We start from the raw sequence: 20623 nt of genomic DNA on the forward strand, positions 1-20623 counted from the left end.
AATTTTTCACACAATACATATTTGGAGGTTGGAAGGCATTTACTAAGGGAAGTTCCTGTAGCTTGGCTCTCGGATATAAATCACTGGCTTGTATTCTCCAGAGAGGTTTGCTAAGGTCACAAAATTCTGCAGAATTGACTGGTTTCATTTGTCCTTGTTTTTAATCCTTTTGACCATCTGAAAGGTGACAAATATTTAATAGATGCTTGACATCATCCATATTACACACAACAACACGATGCAAAAAAAAAGCCTCCAATGCAGAATGCTAAGGTCATTGATTTTTTTTTTCTTGAGCACAGGTAAATTGTAGGGAAATGTTATTAAGAAAACATTGTTAAAAATCATAGGTTGATTTGACAGATAGCTGAATCATGTATAACTAATTCTTAGTGTATGTTAACAATGAATAGATAGAGGTATGCTAGCAGATACTGTCTACTTAAGAGTTCCAAAAAACATTCAATACGGTGCCAAACAAAAGGTTAATAGGCTATTAACTAATTCATTGCTGAATTAAATTATTTGGTTTAATTGGTTTTGGTACGTTTATAAATACAATATGGTGAAAATAATGCAATTTACATTTCTTACATTCAAATAACTTTAAATAACAAACTTTGCTCCGAACATGATCCAATCATGCAAGCTATAAGTAGTTGCATCTTCAGTTCGCACATATTGTGACAGGCATCACGCACATGCCACTATGTGCACTGTGACCACTATCCCCCTTCACCCATCATCCATGCGCTCAGCAGCAACAGGACAAGAACCTCACTGCATCATCATGCTGGGTGTTGGTCAACGCACACACCACCTCAACCCTTTAACAGCTCAAGGACATCTATAAGGGGAGGCAATGGCCTAGTGGTATTATTACTAGACTGTTAATCCAGAAAGGAGAAAGTGAGGACTGCAGATGCTGAAGATCAGGGTCGAAATGTTTGGTGCTAGAAAAACACAGCAGGTCAGGCAGCATCCGAGGAGCAAGAGAATTGACGTTTCGGGCATAAGCCCTTCACCAGGATTCCTGATCAGGGGCATATGCCTGAAACGTCACCTCTCCTGCTCCTCAGATGCTGCCAGATCCGCTGTGCTTTTCCAGCGCCATACTTTAGATTAGATTAGATTAGATTTGTTTAGATTACCCACAGTGTGGAAAGAGGCCCTTCGGCCCAACAAGTCCACACCGACCCACCGAAGCGCAACCCACCCACACCCCCACACTTACCCCTTACCTAACACTACGGGCAATTTAGCATGGCCAATTCACCTGACCTGCACATCTTTGGACTGTGGGAGGAAACCGGAGCACCGGGAGGAAACCCACACAGAAACGGGGAGAACGTGCAAACTCCACACAGTCTGTCGCCTGACTCGGGAATTGAACCCGGGTCTCAGGCGCTGTGAGGCAGCAGTGCTAACCACTGTGCCACCGTGCCACCCTCTTCATCCAGAAACACAAGTAATGGTGGGTGCTCTGGGTTTGAATTCCACCATGGCAGATTAAGGGTTGAATGATGGCCATGAAACTACTGCTGACTATCAGAAAAAAACCATTTGGTTCACTAATGTTCTTTAGGGAAGGAGACTGCCCACCTTACCTGGTCTGGCCTACATATGACTCCAGACCTACAACAATGTGGTCGACTCTCATCTGAGGTGAGCAATAAATGCTTACATAACCAGCAATGTCCTCATCTCGTGAATGAATTTTAAAAAAGCTTCCTTCTGCCAGGTGCTTTTGCACACAGAGATACACACATATTTCATGTTGCTGCATAGGATGCATCTTATGCCCCTGAGCCTGCTCTCTCAGCACCCACTCACTTTGCATTTACTCAGAGGCTGCCAGCCTCTGTCTACTTCCACATTGCTTTCTTCACACATATTCACTGACTTCAGCACGAACTTACAAACCTCTATGTGGCTTGCATGGTTCTCTAAGCACACGGTCGTCCGTGCTCACCCATAGGTTGTCTGCCTCCATGGCTCACACTGCTTTGTAGCACAGAGGGAGAAGTAGACACCTTGTCATGGTGAGGAGCACTGAACAGTTGAGGGATGATGTGCTAATGTATGGTACAGTGTTGTATTGGCATCAGACTTGTAGCAAGTGCCAGCAGTTTTTGTGCCGAATCATACTGAATGTGCTTCATTCCAAAATAGCTTAAGAAAGAGTTGGATAGAGCTCTCAACGATAGTGGAATCAAGGGTCATGGAGATAAGGCAGGAACAGGATACTGATTAAAGATGATCAGCCATGATCATATTGAATGGTAGTGCAGGCTCGAAGAGCAGAATGGCCTAGTCCTGCACCTATCGTCTATTGTCAAATCATGTCCAATGTTATTTGGCTGGCTCAAATCATGCAAATCAACTAAAGGAGGGATTGTACATGAAGGCAGAGCAGTTAGATGTGATGGGAAAGCAGGACAGGTGGTGAGGTGTCTCCAGTGAATAAGGAGGGAGAGCAAGGGACGGGAGAGGTTAGTCATTTGAAAGGATAAAGTGGGTAAGAACCATTAAGCAAACAAATTATGTGCAATAGTGAGAGAGGTAGTCCATGAGCTCTGATGAGAGATGCGTGCAGTGGCAGAGCTAGAATGAGTCAGAGCTCTGTGAGTGCAAAGTAGAGTGAAATGGTGACACTTATCCTTGTGGAATGCTGAAAATAATTGACCTTCCTGCTGCATTGCTGGGTGACCCACATCACTTGGACATGGTACTGACTTAAAAGACAAATTGGATCCAGGATGACTTGGTTTGATGGCACAGTCTCCTGTACAGTACACAAAAAAGGACGGCCCTACTTTCAAGAACTCTGTCCACCAACACCTCCAGTCCCCTGTTTACAAACTAGAGAGTGAGCTTTTCTTTCCTGTGGGTTAGGTGCTCAGTACTAAAGGTCAAGCATTACAGTGTGAGGGTCAGATTCTGCCTCACAGCAACTGAAGTGGTGGCAGCTTGATGTTAAGTATGGCACTAGTAGCATAAAGGTCCTAGAAGTGGCAAACACTTTGCCTCTTTAGTGATGCAATTCCCTAAGAAATGCACCCAAGATCACAGCTGTATAATTAATGAGGTAAAGAGCAGAAGATTACATGAGAAAAGTTTCACAGTGCCCCAGTGACCAGGCAAAAGGAAACTCATTTGACAAAATGAACTTTAACTACAAACAAGGAAGGTCCATCCCTAGTTACACAGACTTTGAGGGGGACCAGTGGTAGGACTCTCTCCATCAAGATCAGAAGTTGTTCTGCCCACATATCCATATGACATCATAGTGGGCGGTGTTTATCGCACACCTCAGTATTAACTCTTTCAGACCCTTACATACCTATTTACAATGGAAAGTAGTTTAGAAGTGTATTCTTTATTCCCCTGACAACTATTATCTTACTGAGATGTGTCATAGCTGACTACCATTTGAGAACCTGAGTTTGGAACTCTTGTTTTCTTCAATTGTTTATGAAATTTTAAAAAAATTTCTTTAAAGAATGCAATTGGTTTTTATGTTTATATCCAATTTTGTCTCCTTTTGTGAAGCTATCAAATTTCTCTGTTTTCTTCCACTGCTCCTAATGTGTTCTGGCAGGACACCTAAATGACAGTGCTGAAAGCAATTTAATTGTTTTGGGTTTTACAGCGAAATATAATGCATTTGTCAATGAGAATTTGCTTGTATCCTTTCCGTAGCTCAGCTACTACAGCAAGCTGCAGCAAGAACCCAAGCTGGTTTTTCCCGTCTTTATCCCAGCTGTGTGAGGTTGGCCATGGTACTACACTCCCTGTTAGGTTGAAATCTCTTAACTCAAACAGACTGGGACAAATGCCTGTTACCTCCTTGGTTCGTAAAGCTCAAAGCCATTAGGACAAGAAGACTGATGTCATATGTGTCTTCTGAACTGCCTTTAATTGCTATTTTTATAACTGGCAAATGTGTATTTGATGGTTTATTCAATGTACAGAACATCTAGAAGTGCTTTTGGAACAAAGTAAATTGAAACAAATATGTCTGTGTAATTGTTGTGAATTAATGAAGATTGGTTCCAATGTTGAATTGTTAGAAAGAGCAAACATATAAATAGGATAACCAGCATTAAAAACGACACAAATCTGATCCTTTGTAAACATGTTGAAATTATTATAAAGTGGCACCAAGTCATCGATCACTTTTATTAAACACAATTAAATCTTCCCTGCAATTATGCTTTCTGTAGAAGACCCATGAACTCTACATGTTTATGACTGTTTTTGGAACTCATTTGCACTGGTCATTAACAACCTCACTGCCCTTGTAACTCCCCTTGAAGCTAAGGCAGCTCTGTTTTATTGTGCTTATATTTCTTATTCAATGCTTTGTCTTATTTGAATTTTATGTGCCTGGAGGTTTGGAAAAATAAACGTTTTTGTGCTGTTGCCTTGGTAGTGGCCAAGTCCTAAATGCAAAACACAAGATTTATTTGTATTGGTGTCCTGTGATATACGCAATTTGTGGGGCTCTGGCATCAACATTGAGGAAAGTGAGATCTGGCCTCGTGGAATGGTCTACACCTGAACCATACTAGGGCTGATGTTCTTGCAGACTTCATAGGGAAGTAGAGGAGATTTTAAATAAGAAAATAGATTATCTACAGTATGGAAACATGCTTTTCAGCCCAACAAGTCCACAGTGACCCTCTGAACAGTAACCCACTCAGACCCACTCCCCTACCCTATATTTATCCCTGACTAATGTACCGAACACTACAGGCAATTTAGCATGGCCAATACGCCTGATTTGCACATCTTTGGATTGTGGAAGGAAACTGGAGCACCCGGAGGAAACTCATGCAGACACAGGGAGAATGTGCAATCTCCAAACAGACAGTTGCCTGAGGCAGGAATTGATCCCAGGTCTCTGGCGCCGTGAGGCAACAGGGCTAACCACTGAGCCACTGTGCCACCCATTAGCTACTGTGCCATCTAATAAGTAGGGGCAAGAGCCCAAATTTTGGAAGCTATGGTGAATAAGATATTGGGAAAATTCAAAAGAGGAAAGAATTAATATAGGAAATGGTAGACAATAATAGAAAGTGACAGAGAATGCAGATCCTCGTGCAAACAGCACACACGATTAGTGATTATAACAATAATAAAAGGATCATAAGTTAAGGCACTGAATTTGAATGTATGCAACAGTTGAAACAAAACAGACTAACTCGTAATAGAAATCGAGTTAAATAAATACAATCTAGTGACCATAACTGAGACAAGGTTGCACAACGACCTAGATTAGGACTTAAATATTGAAGGGCATGTGGCATTTTGGAAAGACAGGAAGCTAGAAAAGGATGGACTAGTGGTTCTGTTAATTACCGATGATATTAGCAGAATAGTAAGAGATGACCCATATTCAGAAAACCAGGAAAGGAATGATAAAGGCAAGTGATCACTTTTGGAAGTTGTGTCTAGGCCCCTTAACAGAACCCAATGATAGGATAGAAATAATAGAGATTGTCAAAAGGATACAGCAGTTATCGTGGAAGATTTTAAACCGCATGTAGACTGGAAAAATCAGACAGGAAAATATAGTTGAGAAAATAAATTCATTGAATGCTTTTGGGACCATTTATTAGACCAGCATGTTATGATGATACTGGAACTAGTTTGACCAATGAGATTGATTAATTACAGAACTCATAGTCAAAGCATCCATGGGTAGCATTGACAATAATATGATTTAATTTTGCATACAGTTTAAGGAACAGAAGTGTGGGTCTAAGACTACTATTTTGAATTTAAACATGGGCAATTATGAGGGCATGAAAGCAGAGCTATCAAATATGAATTGGCAATTTAAGTTAAGGGTTAGGTCAACAGAGATGCAGTGGCAAACACTTCAGAAAATATTTCAGAAAGCACAGAGTAGATAAATTCCAACAAATAAATTTTAAAAATGTAAGAGACAGACCACCCCTACCCCCCACCCCGCGCTCCCTGCGCCCCCCACCACCACCACCTGTGGTAAACTCAAAAAGTCAAAGACAGTATAAGTCTCTTAAGGAAAGACAAATACAGATAAGTGGCAGTTCAACAGATTGGATAGGGTACCAAAAACAAGAAAAACTACTTTAAGATTGGTAAGATCGGGAAACGTTAGAGCACAAAAAGGGATCATGCTGTAATCAATGAGGCAGAGAACTCAAAAAGAGATCATGCTGTAAGGTTGAGTGAAATAGGAGTTGATGGAAAGGACAAGTGCAGTAACAAATTAAAAATACTGTACATGAATGCACGAAGCATTAGAAATAAGATGGATGAGCTTGAGGCTATTTTGGAAATTGGCAGATACGATATTGTGGGGATAACTGAGACGTGGCTTCAAGTGGACTAGGCCTGGGAAATGAATATTCAAGGCTACACGTGCTATCATAAGAACAGATTGACGGCAGAGGGGGTGGGGTGGTCATGGTGGTAAGGGACAATATTCAGTCCCTTGCGCGGGGGGACCTAGAATCAGGGGATGTAGAGTCAGTGTGGATAGAGCTGAGAAATTCCAAGGGTAAAAAGACCCTCTTGGGAGTTATTACAGGCCCTCAAACCGTAGTCTGGATGTCGGATGTAAATTGATTCAGGAGCTGAAATTGGCCTGCCGCAAAGATGATACTACAGTTGTGATGGGGGATTTTAACATGCAGGTAGACTGGGAGAATCAGGATGGTATTGGACCTCAAGAAAGAGACTTTGTGAAGTGCCTTCGAGAAGGATTCTTAGAACAGCTGGTGCTGGAGCCTACCAGGGAGAAGGCAATTCTGGATCTGGTATTGTGCAACGAACCTGAATTGATCAGGGACCTTGAAGTGAAGGAGCCATTGGGAAGTAGTGACCATAATACAATAAGCTTCAATCTGCAATTTGAGAGGGAGAGGGTACAATCAGAAGTGACAATATTTCTGTTGAATAAAGGGAACTATCTGTGTTCACTGGGGAAGACACAAGAAATCTCCCTGAAATAACAGTGGCTGAAGGACCTGAACTTAAGGGAATTTATATTTGCCAGGAATTGGTGTTGGAGAGACTGTTAGGTCTGAAGGCTGGTAAGTCCCCAAGGCCCAATGGTCTACATCCCAGAATACTGAAGGAGATGGCTCGAGAAATCGTGGATGCGTTAGTGATTATTTTCCAGAGTTCGATAGATCCAGATCAGTGCCTGTAGATTGGAGGGTGGCTAATGTTGTACCACTTTTTAAAAAAGGTGGGAGAGAGAAAGCAGGAAATTATAGACCAGTTAGTCTGACCTCAGTGGTGGGAAAGATGCTGGAGTCTATTATAAAGGATGAAATTACGACACATCTGGATAGTAATAACAGGATAGGTCAGAGTCAGCATGGATTTATGAAGGGGAAATCATGTTTGACTAACCTTCTGGAATTTTTTGAGGATATAACTCTGAAGAAGGATGAGGGAGATCCAGTAGATGTAGTGTACCTGGACTTCCAGAAAGCTTTTGATAAAGTCCCACATAGGAGGTTACTGAGCAAAATTAGGGTGCAAGGTATTGGGGGCAAAGTACTAACTTGGATTGAAAGTTGATTGGCTGATAGGAAACAAAGAGTAGTGATCAACGGTTCCATTTCGGAATGGCAGGCAGTGACCAGTGGGGTACCACAGGGATCAGTGCTGGGACCACAGCTTTTTACAATATATGTTAATGATATAGAAGATGGTATTAGTAATAACATTAGCAAATCTGCGGATGATACTAAGCTGGGTGGCAGGGTGAAATGTGAGGAGGATGTTAGGAGATTACAGGGTGACCTGGACAGGTTAGGTGAGTGGTCAAATGCATGGCAGATGCAGTTTAATGTGGATAAATGGATGGTTATCCACTTTGGTGGCAAGAACAGGAAGGCGGATTACCACCTAAATGGAATCAAGTCAGATAAAGGGGCAGTACAAAGAGATCTGGGTGTTCTTGTACACCAGTCAATGAAGGTAAGCATGCAGGTACAACAGGTAGTGAAGAAGGCTAATAGCATGCTGGCCTTCATAACAAGATGGATTGAGTATAGAAGCAAAGAGGTTCTTCTGCAGCTGTACAGGGCCCTGGTGAGACCACACCTGGAGTATTGTGTGCAGTTATGGTCTCCAAATTTGAGGAAAGATATTCTGGCTATTGAGGGAGTGCAGCGTACCTTACGCTGAAAGACTGGAGTGACTGGGCTTGTATACCCTTGAGTTTAGAAGACTGAGAGGGGATCTGATTGAGACATATAAGATTATTAAAGAATTGGGCACTCTGAAGGCAGAAAACATATTTCCGCTGATGGGTGAGTGCTGAACCAGAGGACACAGCTTAAAATACGGGGTAGACCATTTAGGACAGAGATGAGGAGAAACTTCTTCACCCAGAGAGTGGTAGCTGTGTGGAATGCTCTGCCCCAGAGGGCAGTGGAGGCCCAGTCTCTGGATTCACTTCAGAAAGAATTGGATAGAGCTCTCAAGGATAGTGGAATCAAGGGTTATGGAGATAAGGCAGGAACAGGATACTGATTATGGATGATCAGCCATGATCATATTGAATGGTGGTGCAGGCTCGAAGGGCAGAATGGCCTACTCCTGCACCCATTGTCTATTGTCTAAAACAAAGTTAGCCAAAAATAAGTACAAGGAGGAATGGGCAGGTTGAGAGAGAGACATGGTTTTCTTTAGATTTCAGGCATCAAAAGTGGAGGGGAGGGAGTAGTTGAGCAAAGCAGTTGCTACCGTTGTGGTGAATGGAGGACCAAAGGGTCAGCCATTGGAATCCTCAGAATGCACTTTGAAGTGAATTGTGGGATTTTCTTCTCCAGAGATGCACAGAGCAGAAGGTAGGGTTGGGCTTGAAAGGCAGATGTGGACAGTAATTAAAGCAAAATGTCTGAGTAGGTCTGCCTACTCTGCATACTTCCATCACTGGTGACCTTCCCAACATTGTATCCAGCACCCAGCTACACAGGAAGTGCACACACTGTGCAAGCGCCATAGTGACTCAAGTAACGAACATTATGGCCTAATGTGGGAGAATTAATTTTACTTTGATAAACAGAAAATCTAACTCTGTTTCCCTGTTTGACACTCGAACTAAGACTAAGTTTAAACTGCGATTTCAACATTACTGGTGATTTTCAGAATCTAGAAAGGAGGGTGGTTGGTGCCCTGAAGCAAGTGGTCACATGATGCTTCAGTTTAGCACAGGCTTGAGTATAATTCTTTCGTCACATCAGTTTAAAATGGCATAGGAGACTTCTTGATTGCTCTTTAAACTTATCTTGAGATGATTTAAATGCATTGAGATGAGGATCTCACCATATAAATTCTCACTAGCTGAAAGGAGAACTCTGTGTAAGTGGACTGCCTGGAGAGGACACACAAATTTAAAAAATGCATTAAAAATTTGAACCATTAAAAAATGAATGATTTATATACAGACACTGAAATTTAATAACCAGATGCTCCATCTTTGTTTTCCCTGTTGATACTGGTTGGAGATGAATGATGAACTCTCCAGGCTTCAATCTCTAATCACTCAGTTACAAATATGGATTGTAAGGATGAGAATTATGAAGTACTTTTTCCAAAGAAATTATTTTATATCAAACAAGATTATCAGGGTGATTTTTAAGATTTTTGTTAAAATAAATGTTATTATAAAATACTGAATTTTATATCTATTTCTATTTGAAAAGGAATTAAGTTTATTTTAATTGTTTTTTGACACCTGAAGGTAGTGCTGTCTTTATTACAAAAAGTGTGATAACATTGTAAATGAATTGGAGTAGATTGTACAAATTTTCTACAAAATTGCAAATGTGTTTTTTTTTTAAAGAAGCAATTCTGTGAGAAACATTAACCAGAGAAAATACCTACCGGAGGATTTTCAATGCTGTGACAATTAACATCCAGAGCAATCTTTTTTCCTCCATTCCTACGCTCAATTGAATGTCAGAAGCATATTAATGGCTATTTGTATATATGTGTCTATATATATATAATAGATATATTTGAAATGTCACTGTACATAGTTACAAGGACAGCTTTATCTTCATGACAAGCAAGATAGCAATTTAAATATTTTGCTGTGCGCTTCTCATTCACACAATATGTGACAAAGATCAGGTCCAGCAGAATAGGGCAGAATATTATTTCTCCAGCAGAATATTATTTCTCCTCATCAATATTCTAACATTTAAGCATTAGTGTCACTCTCAATGGTAGTTGTATCAGGATGCAGAAAAAATATATAAATGCATGAGTTTCGTACTCTTGTTCTGCACTTACATTTTGCTGGATTAAAAACATTTTAAAATAACACATGGAAGAATTTTGTAGACACAGATTTAAAATATTTGTGACAAAATATTATAGTGGTTATCCCTGCGTAGCCTTCACCAAAGGTAATGTATAAAGAATGAAGGACATGGTTGTGAGAGGAAAGTCTAGGATTCAAACAGAGAAGTAGAGAAGTATATTTATTCATCTCCTACAATGTGGAGAAATAACTATTTTTGAATGTTGAGCTTTATGATTACAGATAATTTCATTTATCCAGAGCCCTTAAGCTCCAGACAATGTTAGCTCTTTCAGCAATATTTTTTCCTTTGGTACAAGAAAACCATACCAAAGATGAATCTAAAGTGGCCACTTTATATTTCAACTCTGTAATTTCAATTGGCTAAAAACTCATCTTTGAGCTGGTTTTCAGCTAATGATAAACAAAATCACTTTCATCTTCCAGTCAAACCTGGAAGTCAAGGCAACTAAAGATTGGCAGTGTTTAAAGGGAGGATAGATATTTATCTTAAAAGCAAGAAAATTGAAGGGTATGGATAAAAAGTTGGGAACTGGTATTAAAATGACAAATTGCCAATTTCCACAAACTGGTACAATATATGGAACATAGAGCAGTACAGCACAGTCGAGGCCCTTCAGCTCTCAATGTTGTGCTGGCCTTTTATCCTGCTCTCAGATTAATCTAACCTACATACCTTTAATTTTACTATCATCCATGTGCCTATCCAAGTTTTGCTTAAAAGTCCCTAATGTATCCGACTCTGCTACCACTGCTGGCAGTGCATTCCATGAACCCACCATTCTCTGTGTAAAGAACCAAACTCTGATGGACAATATGGCCTGCTTTTACATTTGACCCTTCAAAGTGACAATAAACTCACACCAAAATATAATATAATAGCAGATGTAATAGCTTTTGTCTTCATCTTAAAATAACGTTGTTCATAATCAAACATTATGTTACATCATTAATTGTGGTACTCATGTTATTTTCCACAGAGATCCTTCTTTACCCAATATCACAATTCCCTACTCCAACACATTTTTTCCATTGATAGTGAATGGCAAGTAGACGACATGCAGCTCCTAATCCTTAGGACTCTTACGTTATGTTCAATGTTTTTTTAGACAGAACCTACTTAGAGATACTGGGTGCCAATGGAAGAAGTGCTGTGAATTATGGTTGAAAACGGTATCGGGCATGGAAAGCTAAGAAAGGTTCCTTTCACAGACATCCTGTGCATTGTTTATCAATTCATTAGAGTGTGTGCATGGTAAACTAAATGAGATGACACTTCAGCAATTTAAGCTGTGTAAAAACATATAGTATTAGTGTAAACAATCTTAACACATGAACTCTTTCATAATGCTGCATCATTATTGGTAGAGTTGTGCAATTCTCTGACAAAGGGTGTCTGAGTTGTGTTTCTGTTGTTAATATACAGTTCAGTACTTTGAGATGTATGCTATGAAGTCTCTCTTTCTCTCTCTCTCTCTCTCTCTCACTTACACACATTAGACTGAAATGAGGAAATTCCCTGCAGTCTACATCCCTGAGTACATCTTTCATATATTTGCCTGTTTTTTTTAAGAACGATGGGTGAAGCCTTTGCCACAAACCCATGCCTCCCTGAGAACTGCCAGGAACAAAATGGGATCTGATCATCCAGCTCTCCACCTAATCTGGTTTCCTCCCACAGTCCAAAAATGTGTAGGTTAGGTTAATTGGCCATGCTAAATTGCCTATAGTGTTAGGTGAAGGGGTACATGTAGGGGAATGGGTCTGGTTGGATTGCTCTTCGGAGGGTCGGTGTGGACTTGTTGGGCTGAAGTAATTTAATCTAATTTCTTGGTCTCGCACCTGAATGGAAAAGGGTATATCCTTGAAGCGGTATAAACTCTTGCCCTCAAATCTCTTAGATGTCATGAGGGAGGTAATGTTACAGGAAGAGACAAGCACTTACCATCTTCTTCAGTTTGGATAACTATCTCGTCACTTTCTTTCCTTCCTTCTGGATTGAGTAGTACCAGCCGGAGTTTCACTGTGGTGTATGGATGTAACCCTCGCAGTGTATAGTGTGATGACGTCTGCATCAGTTCTTCGGCTTTGTATTCCCGGTGACCAAGAACATACTGATACTGAACAGTCAAGTTATAGCTATGGCAACGAGTGACTGCATAACCAAATGGCTCCCAATGAATAGTCAACTGTCGTGATCGAACATCCACAACTTCGACATTCTGAGGTCCATGCACTGGATCTTTGGAAAGGGAATAGAAATATACATTTAGAAACCTGCAAGCACATATAGCTGGGTTTACATTATAAAGATAAACTCAGATCTGTACATTAATAAAACAGATGTCTTTTTTCAAATATTGAGTTGCAGCCGAGGAGAAAATATAGACCCTTGCAGACATGATAACAACTACCTAATTCAATAAGAATCAGGTTTTCAGTTACATTAGAATGTAAAATGTGTCTGATATTTAACTGGCTACTGCTTTAAAAGTCAAAACTAGGATCTTCAATATCTTTTTTTTTCTGGTCCTGACATGAATACTTTGAAAGAACATGAATTGCCTTTTCACCTCCAATACTATAGTCGCTTTTCTATGCTCATTTCCAGATGGAGCAGTAGGTTTTACCCATGCCTCTTCTGATATTTTCTTTTGCCACAGGCACAAACAAGTTGCACAGAACAACTAGTCTTTTATTGCACCTTGGTGAGAATGTCTGCATAAATCAAACATGTAACTATTTCATGTAGACCTTGGACTTTCAGTGCTATAAATCAAATAAACACAAAAACATCCATCATAAAGTTTCTAAATGTTAGACAACGCTCATAGTTTTTTTTGCGAATGAAGCCACTGAAATGTTTCAATAGCTCTCAGAATGGAACAAAGAAGGAATTACAGATGATAGTAAAAGAAAACAATCATTTCTCAACTGAGTATTTCTTGAGGCCAAAATATTTTACATTCAATTAATTACCTTATCTGAGTGCAGGATTAGATTTTAACTGTCTTTGTTTGGCAGATAGCTGCTGGAGGAAAATCATCATTTAAAGAGCGTGCCAATGGATCCCAATATAGAGAAAGGAACTGGGTGACCTATGTCCTGGAAGCATCCACTCAATCTTGGGAACCTAAGACCCCATAAAACTCATGCTGGTACAAGATGTGCCCCCAGTAGGGCAAAATATATCAAACCTGCTTCAACTGGTATGGTATCAGGAAGGTGAAATCATCAGTACCTTCATCATTTGAGGTTAACCAAGAGTATCTATTTCATTCCCAGGAAAGTCTATCACCCATCATCAGTTTTCAGTTCACTCAGCAGTTGGGTGATCCTTCTGGGTTCAGAATAGGTATATTGGCTCCTTCAGTTCCCAGTACTATTTCATGTCAAGTCTCCATTAAAGACCTCAGGTTATTAGTGGGTGCAAATTATCACTTTGTTTGCAAAGTCTCACCAGTCTGTACCACCTCCAACTCCTTGATTTGTTGCTTTATGAAATAATTTGTCACATCATCCATAAAATAATGATGCCACTAAGTATCTATTACACTTGCAATTATATTCCTATTGTGTAATCTATTCTAAGTATACAAAATCTGTTATGGCTAACATTACATACAAAATTCAGGCAACAGGCCTGTGATATCAGGGCTTAAATGTTATTTGGTCATCAATTGTATAATTCATTATGCTGCTTTTGTTGTCATTTTCCCCCAATACTGAGATGACTAACATGGTCCTAATTAGGTTGTGGTAGAGACAGATCTGGACTATGGACTTGTGCCAACTAAGGCAAAAGCTATGATGAAACAATTTCATCTTTGATGACTGTTGGTTTTGAGTCTTTCTATATAAACAAACTCTATTTTAAAAATGCTATTTCACTATTGCTTTTCCATAAATATGTTGAATACAAACATGTTATGGTGTTCAAAGCTAAAATAAGTTGTCAAATGAATCACATACATAGCAATAATTTTGAAATTCAGCACCAAATCAAGAAGCAAAGCCTCAAAGGCCAACATCCCTGCATTATTACCTGAATTACATGCAACTTGGTATCAGGAAAATCAGATTAAAGAGATGAATGATGACTCAAAGACTAGAATTTATATAGAGGATAATACAAAGACTGTGTATCTGAACGCACACAGCACTTGAAATAAAATGGTTAAAATGAGAATGAAATTAGAAATTAGTAATTACAATCTGATAGCCATTATAGAAGCATGGCTGCAGGGTAACATGGATTGGGACCTGAATCTTTAAGGGTACAGGATATTTCAGAATGATGGCATGATTGAGAGGGATGACCTCAGTTCAAGAAACCAAGATGCGGAAACAGTTAGGGTAGATATGAAAAATTATAAAAGAAAAAATTCACTTGAGGGAGTGGTGTACATGCACACTGAAATATCCACACAGAAGGATGGTCACGAAATAATAGGGAGCTTGTCAGAAAGGTGTGTCAATAATCATGGGAGATTTTAATCTACATATCAAAAGGAAAGTCAGATGGTAAAGGCAATCTGCATAAATGGCTTATGGAATGTTTGCAGGTAGTCTGTTAGAATAGTGTGTTCTGGAGCCAACCAGAGAGCAGGCTATACTCGACTTGATATTGCGAAATGAGATAGGATAAATAATTATAACGAAGGCCCGCTTCCCCCACCAGGGTCACAGCAACCATTATACAATTGAATTTTGTATTCAGTTTGAGAAAAAGACTAGTGAGTCTGACATTTTTTAAAAACGTAAATGAAGGGAAGTTTGAGGGCATTAAAGTATATCTGTTGAAATTGAATTGGCAAATCAGGTTAAATGATAGTTCAAAAGATGCAATGGCAAACGTTTATGGTGATATTTCAGAATTTAAAAAGATTATTGGGATTGAACTGGCCAGATCAGTATCGTACATATTCGAGTAACAATCGATCTCATGTAAAAGTCGATCTCCTACTTTTGGCCAAAAAATATGGATTTTCCCATATATCTCGTGTAAAAGTCGACCTTAGTTCCTCACAGATAACAGATCAATTTTTATGAGTTAGTCTGCTGATCATCCCGCTCTGCTCTGGGTTTTCTGGTCTGCTGGTCATCCCGCTCCGGTCTGGGTTTTCCGGTCTGCTGGTCATCCCGCTCTACTCTGGGTTTTCCGGTCTGCTGGTCATCCCGCTCTGCTCTGGGTTTTCTGGTCTGCTGGTCATCCCGCTCCGCTCTGGGTTTTCTGGTCTGCTGGTCATCACGCTCTACTCTGGGTTTTCCAGTCTGCTGGTCATCCCGCTCCGGTCTGGGTTTTCCGGTCTGCTGGTCATCACGCTCTACTCTGGGTTTTCCGGTCTGCTGGTCATCACGCTCTACTCTGGGTTTTCTGGTCTGCTGGTCATCCCGCTCCGGTCTGGGTTTTCCAGTCTGCTGGTCATCCCGCTCTACTCTGGGTTTTCCGGTCTGCTGGTCATCCCGCTCTAATCTGGGTTGTCCTGTCTGTGGGTCATCCCGCTCTACTCTGGGTTTTCCTGTCTGCTGGTCATCCCGCTCTACTCTGGGTTTCCGTTCTGCGGGTCATCCTGCTCTGCTCCGGTCTTGCAGTCCGCTAGCCATCCCACCCTCCTCTGGGTCTTCTCGTCTGCTGGTTATCCCGCCCTGCATTGGGTCTTCCAATCCACTTATCATCCCACTCTGTTCTGGGTCTTCCAGTCCGCTGATCATCCTGCTCTGCTCCGGGTCTTCCAGTCTACTGATCGTCATGCTCTGCTCTGAGTTTTCAGAAGTACCATAATTTATTGTGCTTTTTCTTTGTTTGTTTAGAGATCAGTTGGACTTCTGCTAATGATACAGTATAAAGTTTAATGGGCATGAATCTCAGTCCCTCAAAAGTAGCATCCATGTAATAGTCGACCCCATAAATTTAACTTTAAAAAGTACTAAAAAAAATGTGACTATTACTCGAGTATATACACTATTTATTACCCACTCCTAATTTCCCAGGGCTGTTAAGTGTTAACCACATTTCTGTGAGTCTGGAGTCACATGTAGGGCCAAGCCAGGTAAGGATAACAGTTCCTTTAAGAAAGTTAGTGAAGCAGATGGGTTTTCTTGAAAATGGATAACAGTTTCATGGCCATCTTTAGACTCCTAAATCCAGATTTTTAATTTAATTCAAATTCTGGCTGGATTTGAATGCAAGTCTCTGGAACATTATCTTGCTTACTGGATTAATAGTCTAACGATAATTTCAATTGGCAAGAAAAATTCCAAAGAAGGTTCCTGAAGAAGGGCTCATGTCCGAAATGTCGATTCTCCTGCTCCTTGGATGCTGCCTGACCTGCTGCGCTTTTCCAGCAACACATTTTCAGCTCTGATCTCCAGCATCTGCAGTCCTCACTTTCTCCAAGAAAAAATCCAAGAAACCTACCATTTATGGTGAACTAGAAATGTTAAATATAAAATCAAACTTAAAGAAAAAGCATATACTGGTACAAAAGTCTGTTAGCAGGTCAGAATAGTGGGCAGAATATTTTACAAAAGCAAAAACAAATACTAAAACATCAATAAAAAGGGGAAATAGAGTATGAGAGAAAGCTATCTAGAAAGATAAAAGCTAGTTGGAGTTTCTATGAATATCTAAAAAAGAAAACAGTGAACAAAGTAGGCATTGGTCTTGTAGGTAATCAGACTGGAGAACTAATGATGGAAAGTAAGGAAACAACAGATGAATTAAACAGGTATTGTACATAAGTTTTCACTTAGGGGATATAAGAAAGATCCCAGAAACAGAAAGAAATCAGGAAATAGAGGGGAGGGAAGAACTCAGGAAAATAATAGAGAAGTGGTACTGACTAAATCGTTGCAGCTGCTGTCTGACAATTGCTCACTTCCTGATGGAATTCGCCCTAGCGTCTTTACAGTACTCCCTTGATTTGGTGATGATCCCATTACTTTCAAAGAGAGTGAATGCAATACCTTCATTCAAAAGTGAGGAAGAGAGAAAGCAGGACACTACAGCTCAATTACTTTAACCTCTACCACAGAAAATATTGGAAGCTATTATTAAAGATATTGTAGTCAGGCTCTGAGATAACTTCAAGATAATCAGGCAGTTTTAATATAGTTTTGTGAAAGGGAAATTGCAGTTGGTCAAACTATTGGAGTTCTTCCAGGAAGTAACATATGCTGCAAATAAAATAAGACTGGTGGATGTACTTTACATTTAGTTTGAGAAGGCATTTGATAAGGTGGCACATCTAAGAATATTGCAAAAAATGGTGTTTGGTAACATATTAGCATGAATAAAAGATTGGCTAACAGAGAACAAAGATTTGGAATAAATGGGTCTTTTTTATGTTGGTCAGATATATTGAGTGATGTGCCACTAGAATCAGTGCTGGGATGTTAACTATTCATAACTTATATCAAGGACTTAGATGAAGAGAAGGAAGGTATGGTTGACATATAATACAAAGAGAGGTTGGAAAGTAAGTTGTGAAGAGGTTGAAAATTGATATTTGAAATATTGCTGGGTCAAATTCCCTCCCTCATGACATTGCAAGTCAACCCACAGCAGGTGGACTGCAGCAGTTCAAGAAGGCAGCCCATCACCACTTTCTCAAGGGGCATTTAGGGATGGGCAATAAATGCTGGCAACACAGACTTCCCATAAAATGAATAAATATTTTAAAATAAGGTTAAGTTAGTAGGAAATGGAGTACATTGTGAAAACAAATGTGAAATTATCCAGTTTTGATAGGAAGAATAAAAGAAAACTATCTAAATGCTGTGAGATTGCAGAGCTCTGAGATGTAGAGTGATCTGGAGATCCAAGTGTATGAATCACAGAAGACTAGTATGCAGGTACTGCAAGTAATTAACAAAGTTAATGGATTGTGAGGGAAATTGACTACAAAGTCAGGAGGTCATGCTTCAGTTGTACAGAGCACTATGAAACCGCATCTGAAGTACTGTGCACGGTATTGACCACATATTTAAGGAGCAATGTAAATGCCTTGGAGGCAGTTCAGAAATTTTAGTAGAATAATACCTGGAATGGGAGGGTTGTTTTCTGAGGAAAGGCTTTGTGTTTGTACCCACTAGAATTTAGAAGAGTAAGAAGCAACTTGTTTGAAATGTATAAAGTTCCAAGGGGTCTTGATCGGGCAGATCTTCTGATGATGTTTCCTCTTGGGTGGGAGAATCTCGAACTAGGTGGTGGTTGTTTAAAATCAGGGGTCACCCATTTAAAACAGTTTGGGATTCTTTGGAACTCTATTCATGAAAAGGTGGTGAAAATGAGTCCTTGAATATTTTTAGAGTAGAGGTAGCTGGAGTCCTGATACACAAGACCTTAAACCTTTATTGTGGATAGGTGGGAATGTCGATTTCAGATTGTTATCAGCTTAGCTATAGTCTTATAGAATGGTGAAACAAGTTCAAGGGGCTAAGATACCTACTTCTGGTTCTGATTCATATAAGTAAATGTTCTTTGATAATTATAGTTAAGCTGTTGAGTATAATACAATATAACTTAGTTTAGAACTATTGTATGATCAGCACAGCTAGGTTCACAGTTTTATGATGATGCTTACAGCATATAAATTTGAAAGTGTTGTGGTTGCTCAGAAAAGTTAGTCCTTTTCAAATTGACATGGAGAAAATTCATAACAACTTAGCTGTTTTTCATCAAGTGAATGCATCGATTGATGTCAATTTTACAAGGAGGTGACAACTTGATCAAATGGCAATTGATCTATGATACAAAAAAAATTCACTTTCAACAATGACCCAGTTTCATGAATAATTTGTGACTCATACATCCAGCTGTATTTATGATTTTTTTTGCTTATTTTGGCAACAGGAAAATTGAGTTCTCAACAGAGTCTAACAAGGTCATATACACCATCTCTTCTTTGGTCTTCTGAATCCTAATACTCTGATTTTTGTTCTTGCACTTGACTTCTGACTCAACTAAGACAAATTCTCTGCTTTCAATACTTAAAACTTAACAAGATTAAATCTTAATACACAAAATCTGATCCAAAATTTCTCTCAACATAGCTGAACTTGAACATATGTTCCAGAAATTATTGCCCAAGATTCTTCATTCATAGCATAGAAATTATCTTTACAGAGTATTAATACTGAAAGCTAATTTTCATTTAGCATCTCTTCATGCTTAGGTCTTCTGTTGTGAAGGATTTGTTGTCTATTGCACTGAGTAAGATATACATATTACACTAGGAGAAAGTGAAGACTGCAGATGCTGGAGATCATTCCTGATGAAGGGCTTATGTCCGACATGTTGATTCTCCTGCTCCTCAGATGCTGCCTGACCTGCTGTGCTTTTCCAGCACCACACTCTTGATACATATTACACTGCATGTAGCCATCATTGTATTGACTTCATTCACACCTTCTGAATGGAGAGGTGATGCAAAACGCTTAGATTTTCCAATACACGACAACACTCTCCTAGCAAGTTTTATATAACCATAAAATGTGACATGTACATAAATTCCCAGATTATACAGAACAAACCAATTATCAACAATACCTTCACATTTAATAGATTGTGTTACTTATTTATTTTTTATTGCAATCAGACCCAAAACTTATATATGACTAAAATTTCCAGGGCAATCTTGATGTAAAAAAAATTTATGCCAGCATGTGTCAATAAAAGTTTCATAATTTAACAAAAAGTAATGAAAATAATAATTTATTTCTTCATCCTTCCTATGTGCCTTCAATTAAAATGTCTGGCATATTTTTTTGTCTGGACATCCCTCTCCATTTCTGTTAGATTGTCTCCTCTTTCTTTCCATTTCCTAATACTGTCAAGCCTGAACTTTAACTGTCAACAATGCTTCAAGGTTTGGGCTTGATCATTTGATCTTAGTCAAACAGTCTGACTCATTGTTACTGATAAAACTACAGATTCTGAAATAAAACGTCTTTGAAATACATAGGGGAGGAAAACAATTTGCTATCTAGCCTACAGGACACAGTATTATGCAGGAACTTCTTATAGATTTTAGCTGCCACCTCATCAACAATAACGCACTTCTACTTTTCAATGGACTTATAGAAATGTATATGTCTGCAGAGAGGAGAATGTAATCCTCCAAGAGGGCTGAGAATATTGTGGGGATTAATGCCACAAGTGAGAGAGTCTTTTGGATGATGTGGTGGGATGTCAGATTAAAGAGTTAAATGTCTATATGTTAATAGAACCTGGAAGAAATGTAGCTAAAAGGGTAATTATACCTTAACGCAAGGAACAGC

General features: G+C 39.4%; 1 protein-coding gene across 1 annotated transcript in view; it reads right to left on the reverse strand.

The window, feature by feature from the left end:
* ptprt (protein tyrosine phosphatase receptor type T) overlaps positions 1–20623 on the reverse strand; it is a 1408195-nt gene that overhangs the window by 543358 nt on the left and 844214 nt on the right. The window contains exon 8 of the mRNA XM_060836083.1: positions 12285–12581. Coding sequence (XP_060692066.1) covers positions 12285–12581 — 297 coding nt within the window. The remainder of the gene's footprint in view (positions 1–12284; positions 12582–20623) is intronic.

The sequence above is a fragment of the Hemiscyllium ocellatum genome, chromosome 15, assembly GCF_020745735.1.
Source record: "Hemiscyllium ocellatum isolate sHemOce1 chromosome 15, sHemOce1.pat.X.cur, whole genome shotgun sequence".
NCBI lineage: Eukaryota > Metazoa > Chordata > Chondrichthyes > Orectolobiformes > Hemiscylliidae > Hemiscyllium > Hemiscyllium ocellatum.